The following is an 8,384-nucleotide window of genomic DNA, read 5'->3' as shown; positions in this document are numbered from 1 at the left end:
CCACTTCCGGTCCGTGAAACCGGATATGGACAGGAAACCACGCTTTTTAAGTCTCGGCAGAAGGTCTAATAGGTTGACATGCACCGTGCATTCCGCTCTGACTCAACCGCGCGAACCCACAACAGCTTCTGAGTTTACCCCGAGTGTGACGTCAACGGCGCGAACAGGCGCTGATAGCTGTCTGGCTGTAGGCGTGACGTCAGAGGGGGCGGAGCTTGGGACTTCCTTTCCGAGTCTGGGCCGGGGTGAGGCTTTCCCGGTATAAAAACCAGCGCGGAGAACGCTAGCAGTCACAAACCGGCACAGCGCAGACAGAGGAGTACCAAGCGCAGAACCTCATAGGAATATATCCAGCCTGTCTGCTTAGATTATCGCATCGTAACACAAGGTAAGACTTCTGTTCTTCTTTGTCTTTGTGAAGTAGAAAACTTTTCATTTAATCTCTGATCTTAGCTTTTGGCTTTGGCTTGCTATAGACTTCAGAGAGAAAGAGAGAGACCACGCGGTCGCCTTTATTGCGTTGCTTAATGGAGATTACGTTAAGTTACACAAAGCAGGTTTGAAATCAAATTGAAACCTCCTTGGTTCCATTATATCATTCGTATGGTGGCTTACTGTAGTTGATATGCTTGGAACACAAAGAGATACTTGTAACGTCAGGCTATCCGGCCCGATCTGGATGCGTAGCTTGGTTTGTGCGGCTCCATGCCAATGTCCTAGCCAGCTGTCTTTTGCGGGAGGAACAGGTCTTTGTGACGAGTTGACCAGACGCGGCGCCGATTTGGGGCTCGCGGTCCCCGTTATTTCTAGCATACCGACACGGCGTCGGCACGTCCTCGGTTCCGGTTCGCGTAGCCGCCGGACCCGTACCGGACTGTTGGTTCTGAAGCGCCTCGCTGGCCGCCACTCGACAACACAGACCGAAACGGCGAAACGCACACGGACTCTGAGAACCACGGAAGTTTCCGCCACGCCGCTCGGGGCTGGGCGCGATGGCAACCGTCCAAGTCCGCGGGAAACTCGAGTACAATCGCCACGGGAAGCTGCTAAATTAAGGTGTACATGTGGCTGCTTTTGGACGGGGTTGAAGAAGACTGTTATCCGATTAAGTTTCACAGTGTGTAGCTACTATATACTATATATAGCCTTTAGGTGCTCTGATCTGTCTAAGTGTCTTCAGGTCACCGCTGTCGCTTCTTATCGTCGCATCACATCAGTCTTAAGACGTTTTGTTTTCAAGTCGTAAAGGTGTGGATGAAATTCTTGTGTCTATCTGATCCTGTCTGGGCCGTGGTTTTTGAAATGGTTCGTGTCTTCGCTTTATTTCTGTGTGTCCGAAGAGCGACTGGTTTACACGCGAGGTGTATTCAGGCGACATTGTAGGCTTGCCTTCCCGCGCGCTGGAGACGGACGGTTGTGTTGCGTGACGATGAGATACTCCTCCTAGGTCCGCACCTCTGCCAGCCGGACCCGGAATGCCTGTCGCTGGTCCGGGCCCGGCCGGGACTGCGGCGACTATGGGAACGATGTCGTGTGAGGGCGGCCTTTGGTGCGCCTAATTGGAACCCCGGAATCGGGCCCTGTTTCCCTCGGCACTTAGCGTGAGGAAGCCGGGATTTAGCAAATAACGCCAGGTATCCCGAGCGCTGCGAACTCGTTAAATGGCCTTCAATGTTTACGGTGGCGTTAGGCGACGCCTTGGGACGTTACCTAACGCTTTACGACGTTAGAGCGCCGCGGAACGTAAGGAGGCGCTTTGGGACGGCACCGCAGACGTCATGTCTAAATATCGCCCCTAATCTAGGCTAAGCTTTTCTGTGCCGGCCAATTTGGTACCCGCCGGCGCATACCCACTTGTTTTGCTTTCCGTTTTAGGGTCCGTCGGGTTTTTATATGTACGTCTGGAACGATTTATAAGGACGGCCGATAAACCGGGCAACGAGAGGGAAACTGGGGCACAACAGCGTTATCACCACAACAGCCTTGATGTAGGCTTACATCATAATCTCCAAGCAGATACACGGATCCGACTTACTGTAAAAGGGGAAATGTGCTCAGTGCTTTTATATTGGCGATTTTCGCGGTGACCTCTCCACCGCGAACAGTTTCCCTTTTACAGTAAGTTTAAACCGCGAACTTGAAACCATCGCGAACCATTTTCTCCCTATATGAAATTAGATATCCGCGGACATTTTCCTTTTTACAGTATTACCTTTGCCAGAACTGAGGCTATGTTTTTGGTAGCGTTTGTAACAGTGTGTTTGGTTTAGCAGCAGAACTCTAGAAGCTATGGATGGACTAATATGAAAATTAGTATGCGTTTGTTTTGGATTTGGTAGATTTTGGACCCCCTGGTGGCTGTCCTTGGTACTACAGCGGAACTGCCTGTTTTGGTATCTCGTGTTCCGGACAAGTTATGGTCATGCTGTTTGGATGGTAGATAGCTCTTGCCCACGAGAAGAAGTAAGTTAAGTTTGGGTCTACTAGCAGCTTCCTTTGGAACTGCAGGGGTGGTGTTGTTGCAGACTTTACAGCAGAACTTCAGAACTTCCGGAATCCTGAGCTGCAGCCTTACGTCTGCTTGGAGATCGAGTTAAGTAATATCTCGTCCAAAACTGTTCGGACGGGAGAAAATTCCAGAAATGAGGAAAGCCCGACAGGCGGTGTGGGAGGTGACAGGCGCCGCGCCGGGGTCCTGACGGGAGACGGGTCCGTCCCGGGGCCGCTCGGCTGAGTTATCGGCGTTGGAAACGGTCTGGGCGGCGCAGAATGTTTCGAAAATCAAGAGGGACAACCGGGATGTTTAAAACGCAACAACCACCGTGCTGGCAGGACAGTGACAGGAGATGGTTTCCAACCTGGAGCCTGGATGTCAGACTTTTTCCAGGGTCTACACAGGCAAGGCTCTAGCCTGGATGCCAGACTGTTCCCAGGGCCTAAACAGGCCATCTCCTGGGTTCTAGGACCAATTTTTACCACAGACCCTTGCTTGGGGGGGGCATGTAGGCCCAGGAGCCGAGGAGCTGGCCTGTGTAGGGCCTAGAAATAGTCTGGTATCCAGGCTAGGGCCTGGCCTGTGTAAGCCCCGGAAACAGTCTGGTATCCAGGCTAGGAGCTGGCCTGTGTAAGCCCCGGAAACAGTCTGGTATCCAGGCTAGGGCCTGGCCTGTGTAGGTCCTGGAAACAGTCTGGCATCTAGGCTACCTTTTAGCGAGAGTCAACAGGGCCTTTATACCGAACGCCAGATCCCTAATAAACTCGCAGCAGGTTCGATTAAACGTTCTATTTTCGGGACGTGTTGGTCCGTCTCGCTTCAAAGCGGGAACTCCGCCAAAGGTTGGGGGAAACCGGAGAGATTGTTAGCCATGTACCGCTCTGTCCTTACCGGCAGGTGGTTTTCAGAGTGGACTCAGCTGAACTTTGCTCCAACATTGAAGCACCCACGTTTTTGAAGAGTAAAAAGGTAGAAGCTGCGCCTCCAAACCCAACCCTTGGGTTAAACTTAAAAGCCTTTGAATATAGAGTTTAAAGTAGTTCCTTCCCTTGCTTGACCTGCCGGAAGATTTATTTATCTAAGGTGACTTAAAGGATTTGGGTTTCAAAGCGGGAGCTCCTTGCGAGGTTAAGGGGAGCCGGGGAGACGAACGGCCGTGTCGGGCGGGTTAGTGCCGGGGATAATTGTGCTGACAGCCCGCACACGGCAGCGCCACACGCACGGGCAACCAGCAGCTGGCCTTGGGCGAGGGTCTACATGGGAAGATGCTGGAAACGCTTAACGGAAAATCTAAGAGTGCCGCGGCCGGCAACGCCTAACGGTGGATGGAGAAAGGCAGCAACACTGAGTTAACGGTAAATTGACCTGCTGCGAAAGGCTTTGGGAACAATGTCACAGCCTGAGTGTCATCCTGTTTCAGTTCCAGGCTCTACCTTCTCCGTAGCCGACTCCCTTAGCATACTTTTCACTCTATTTGGCCCATTTCTACTATTTTTCCAGCCATCCGCGGGGCCTGGTAGAGGCTACCTGGTTGTGCTACACACAAAAAGCATGGCCGTGGGTCCCCCGCCCAGGCCAAGGAGGGACGTTCGCGCCGCCGGTGGGGGAAAATAGATCTTAAAGACGCCCGTGATACCGTTAAGGTGAAGGAGGGAAATTGCAGGCCAGATGTTTAAATATAGCCTGTTGCACTTTGGTACGTCTGCCTCACATGTGGAAAGTTTTATACCGGGCCTTTTTGACACAAATGTTGGCAGACAGCTGACTGCGGTCGGGGGAGATGCTTGTATCGGACCGATTTCGCGGTAAGAAAAACAACACTTGCACGGAGGACCTTCCCTCATCCCGTGGGAGTGGAGGGGTAGCCTCTACCAGGCTCCGCCGGTCGCTGGAAAAATGGTACAAAATGGCCAAATAGATAGATAACATAACAGGGGGGTTAGCTGGCCAGGGGATCCAGTCTAGGTCGCAAACTCTACTCCGTGGCCAGCTGGCTCCTCTGGAATGTTATCTGTGTATTTGGCCAATTTGTACCGTTTTTCCAGCGACCTGTGGAGCCTGGTAGAGGCTAGTGTAGGGGGATTGGCAGCGGGGAAGCGCACAATGAATATACATACTTAAATTTCGTCTCATCAACCACTCAGGGGACGGAGGTAAAACGTTTGGCGACTGGGGGTGGTTGCTACCGACGAGAGGGTCTAAAATTAGACGGGCCGTTTTAATGTGGTTTGACTGACCAACTCCAGTCTTTGTCAAGGAATGAGCAATCCACTGCTTCTGTGACGTCACGTTCTGCAGATAGAACACGTGACCTGTGGACCATAAGTTGCAGAAAGTCTATGGCGTCCCCCGTCTCTGTTGATGGATGGTTGTAGACCCATGATGTACTGATGCTTCTTTTATCATCTCCATGAAAAATGTAGATATAGTTTTGGGTGTGTCTGTCTGTCTGTTTGTGTGTGTGTGTGTGTGCGTGTGTGTGTGTGTGTGTGTGTCTGTGTGTGCGTGTTTGTGTTTCCGGATATTGTGGTCAGCATAACTCAAGAACCTTTTGATGGATTACAATGATATTTCGCATGTGAGTAGGTCTTGGGAAGACGAAGGTCAAGGTCAATTTTGGACCCCCTGGTATGTGACCTTGGTACTGCAGCAGAACTTCCGGTTTTTGTATCTTTTTATTTCCTATTGCAATGTCTGTTTGCTCAACTCTTTCCTGTTCTGTTGTAGGTAACCCAGAGCCTGAAAATGCAGCTGCCCTGCGTGTTGAGAGAGAAGTCTGCCGGGGCGATGTTGTCTCTCGCGGTCGTCTGCCTCTCCCTCTCTGCCGAGGCCTTCTCCCTCCCGTCGTCATGGAAACAGAGGTGTCCGCCCGGTGCGGTGTGTGAGGATGGCGGCCTGGTGGCGGGAAAACCTGGAGGATACAAACCGGGGAAAGCGCCGGTGCACCGGAGACCGCCCACAGACTACGGTAAGAGATAGGACTGCGTACCTTAACGTTACATCAGGTACAGGGACCTGTACACAGGTTTCGGGAAGTTCTTTCAAACACATTAGCCTCCATAGCAGACCCCACTACTCTGGGTTTTACTATTTTCGACGTCTTTTCGTTCGGCATGATTACGTACGGTTTTCTGACTGCTTCCGTGTTCTATTAAATGGCGGCTGTTGTTGAAAGCGAGAAGCCATCAGAACACAGAACCAATACCAATCAGAAAACAGCACCCGGCAAGAAACGGTTAGTTCCAAACTGTAGTAGAGCCTGCTGTGGAGGCTACGTACAGGACTTGATCTGATCAGCACCTGTGGAGGCCTGTCATGATGCTGAGACCAACCTGGCTACTCTCCAAGCAGAGGTTCGGCTCCGGCTTGTTTTTCACGTCTTTTAGACGTTTTTGTCGGGCTGTCTATTTTGTCCCGTTTACTCTATGTCGCCAAGCCAAACAACCTGACAGAACGTGTTAGTTCCGTAGTTTGGTGTGAACAATACTCCTGTGTTTCATGTTGGTCACATCCGACCAAGCAGAAAAGAATCCCCGGTCTAATCCTGTTTGTATCGTCTGGATAACAACAATTGAACGTTGTTCTCAGACGAGAGTAATACGCTCATGTTACGGGTTTGCCAAACTCGATCTGACTATCCGACAAAGAAAGCGGAAAATTCATGTTGTCATATCTTTTGACCCTCTTTCACGAATTTTCGGTCCCCATCACCCTTTCTTGAAAAACATCCGCTTCCCCGGTGACTACTTGCATTTATCTGAATCGGATAGAAGCTGAAAACTGTTGGACATCAAGCAAACAGCTCTGTATAAACAAGGACTTCGTTTTTAAACGCCCTGTTCTGTGTGGCGAATGATAACGCCGCCATTTTGACCTTGAAAGCCAGAATGTCTGTTCGGTACAAGTGCAAGTTCGTCCATGTGGTTTGGACTAAGTCTGTTTATCTCTTTCATCGCAATAAAAGTAACGCTAACGTTATCCACATGTAACGTTAGCACCCGGGGTAACTAGAGTCAAAGGAATTTTACAGATTGTTGTGAAAGTCGTGACAAGGTAGATTAAAGGACATTGTGGAGATGCTTTACTAACATAACCTTTCCGTCACCCAGGTAACACCGAAAGCCGTCGCCATAACAACCACATCAACAACAACAACAACATCCTTCCCGCCAGCGGCGGCTCCCAGGTCGCCTTCTCCGCCAAGCGCACCACGGACTTCACCGCGCCCTGGGAACGAGTCATCGAGTTCGACCGGTTGCTTAGCAACGTGGGTTCGAGCTTCGACCCTTACTTCGGGGTGTTCACCTGCAGGGTGCCCGGCACGTATTTCTTCACCTTCAACATGAAGAAGATGGACGCGCGGCGGACCACGGTTCACCTGATGAAGAACCGGCGGATCGAGGCGACCGCCGAGGACGACAGCACGCGGGACACCAGCATGTTGTCCCAGGCCGTGGTGCTGCACCTGGAGCTGGGCGACACGGTCTACACCAAGCTGGCCAGCGGTGGGCTGCTGGACGGCAGCGGGGAGGACGGCACCATCACCTTCACGGGCTTCCTGCTGTACCAGGATTAACATAAACAAACAAACAAACAAACAAACAAACAAACAAACAAACAGACAAACAGCGGGGAGGACGGCACCATCACCTTCACGGGCTTCCTGCTGTACCAGGATTAACATAAACAACCAAACAAACAAACAAACAAACAAACAAACAGCGGGGAGGACGGCACCATCACCTTCACGGGCTTCCTGCTGTACCAGGATTAACATAAACAACCAAACAAACAAACAAACAAACAAACAAACAAACAAACAGACAAACAGCGGGGAGGACGGCACCATCACCTTCACGGGCTTCCTGCTGTACCAGGATTAACAACAAACAAACAAACAAACAAACAAACAAACAAACAAACAAACAGCGGGGAGGACGGCACCATCACCTTCACGGGCTTCCTGCTGTACCAGGATTAACAACAAACAAACAAACAAACAAACAAACAAACAAACAAACAGACAGACAGACAGACAGCGGGGAGGACGGCACCATCACCTTCACGGGCTTCCTGCTGTACCAGGATTAATAAACAAACAAACAAACAAACAAACAAACAAACAAACAAACAAACAAACAAACAGCGGGGAGGACGGCACCATCACCTTCACGGGCTTCCTGCTGTACCAGGATTAACAACAAACAAACAAACAAACAAACAAACAAACAGCGGGGAGGACGGCACCATCACCTTCACGGGCTTCCTGCTGTACCAGGATTAACAACGAACAAACAAACAAACAAACAAACAGCGGGGGAGGACGGCACCATCACCTTCACGGGCTTCCTGCTGTACCAGGGTTAACAACGAACAAACAAACAAACAAACAAACAAACAAACAAACAAACAAACAGACAGACAGCGGGGAGGACGGCACCATCACCTTCACGGGCTTCCTGCTGTACCAGGATTAACAACAAACAAACAAACAAACAAACAAACAAACAAGCAAGCGGCAAATATGTTACTGTCCTGTACTAGTATTGACTTCTTCTGCCAGTTCATTCTAGTGACGCTGAAGAAGAGTGATGGATGTCACTCGAAATGTCCGGATGTAATCTCCGAATCTTATCCTGTAGACTTTGAATTGTCTTTAGATACTAGTATATGAACAGATGGCACAAACATACCTTGGCTATAACGCGTTTTTTTATTCGCCGTTGTAAATAGATGTAACGCGATTCTTTGATGGAAACAACGCTGATAACGCTACATTCTGGTTCTTTTTCCCAGTTTTAGAGGTTGTATGATTTAAAACAGAGAGACGTTGTATGTATTTATTTTTCATGATGAGCCTGAAAGTAATGATGTATAAACATTTAATTGC

The 8,384-nt window shown here is 50.1% G+C and overlaps 1 protein-coding gene across 2 annotated transcripts; it reads left to right on the top strand.

Annotated features, from left to right (window-relative positions):
* Positions 1 to 289: 289 nt before the first annotated feature.
* Positions 290 to 8,009, top strand: LOC136434050 (C1q-related factor-like). Of its 2 annotated transcripts, none has more exons than XM_066426720.1 (4): positions 290 to 388; positions 5,222 to 5,462; positions 6,604 to 7,039; positions 7,555 to 8,009. In XM_066426720.1, the coding sequence occupies exons 2-4, from the start codon at positions 5,240 to 5,242 to the stop codon at positions 7,583 to 7,585; spliced, it is 690 nt and encodes a 229-aa protein (XP_066282817.1). In that variant the 5' UTR covers positions 290 to 388; positions 5,222 to 5,239; the 3' UTR covers positions 7,586 to 8,009. The 2 variants fall into 2 exon arrangements, with proteins under 2 accessions (XP_066282817.1, XP_066282816.1); XM_066426719.1 differs by having other exon boundaries at positions 7,347 to 8,009.
* The last annotated feature ends 375 nt before the right edge of the window (positions 8,010 to 8,384 follow it).

This window comes from Branchiostoma lanceolatum, chromosome 4 (genome assembly GCF_035083965.1).
Source record: "Branchiostoma lanceolatum isolate klBraLanc5 chromosome 4, klBraLanc5.hap2, whole genome shotgun sequence".
Taxonomy (NCBI): Eukaryota; Metazoa; Chordata; class Leptocardii; order Amphioxiformes; family Branchiostomatidae; genus Branchiostoma; species Branchiostoma lanceolatum.
This window is presented reverse-complemented; position numbering and strand designations above follow the sequence as displayed.

What these genes read in the sequence shown, in the direction of transcription:
- LOC136434050 (XM_066426720.1), top strand. Translation starts at nt 5,240, where the DNA reads ATGCAGCTGCCCTGCGTGTTGAGAGAGAAGTCTGCCGGGGCGATGTTG. An exon ending in GAGACCGCCCACAGACTACG is followed by an intron (nt 5,463 to 6,603) that starts GTAAGAGATAGG and finishes TCCGTCACCCAG; the next exon opens with GTAACACCGAAAGCCGTCGC. An exon ending in GGGGAGGACGGCACCATCAC is followed by an intron (nt 7,040 to 7,554) that starts CTTCACGGGCTT and finishes CGGCACCATCAC; the next exon opens with CTTCACGGGCTTCCTGCTGT.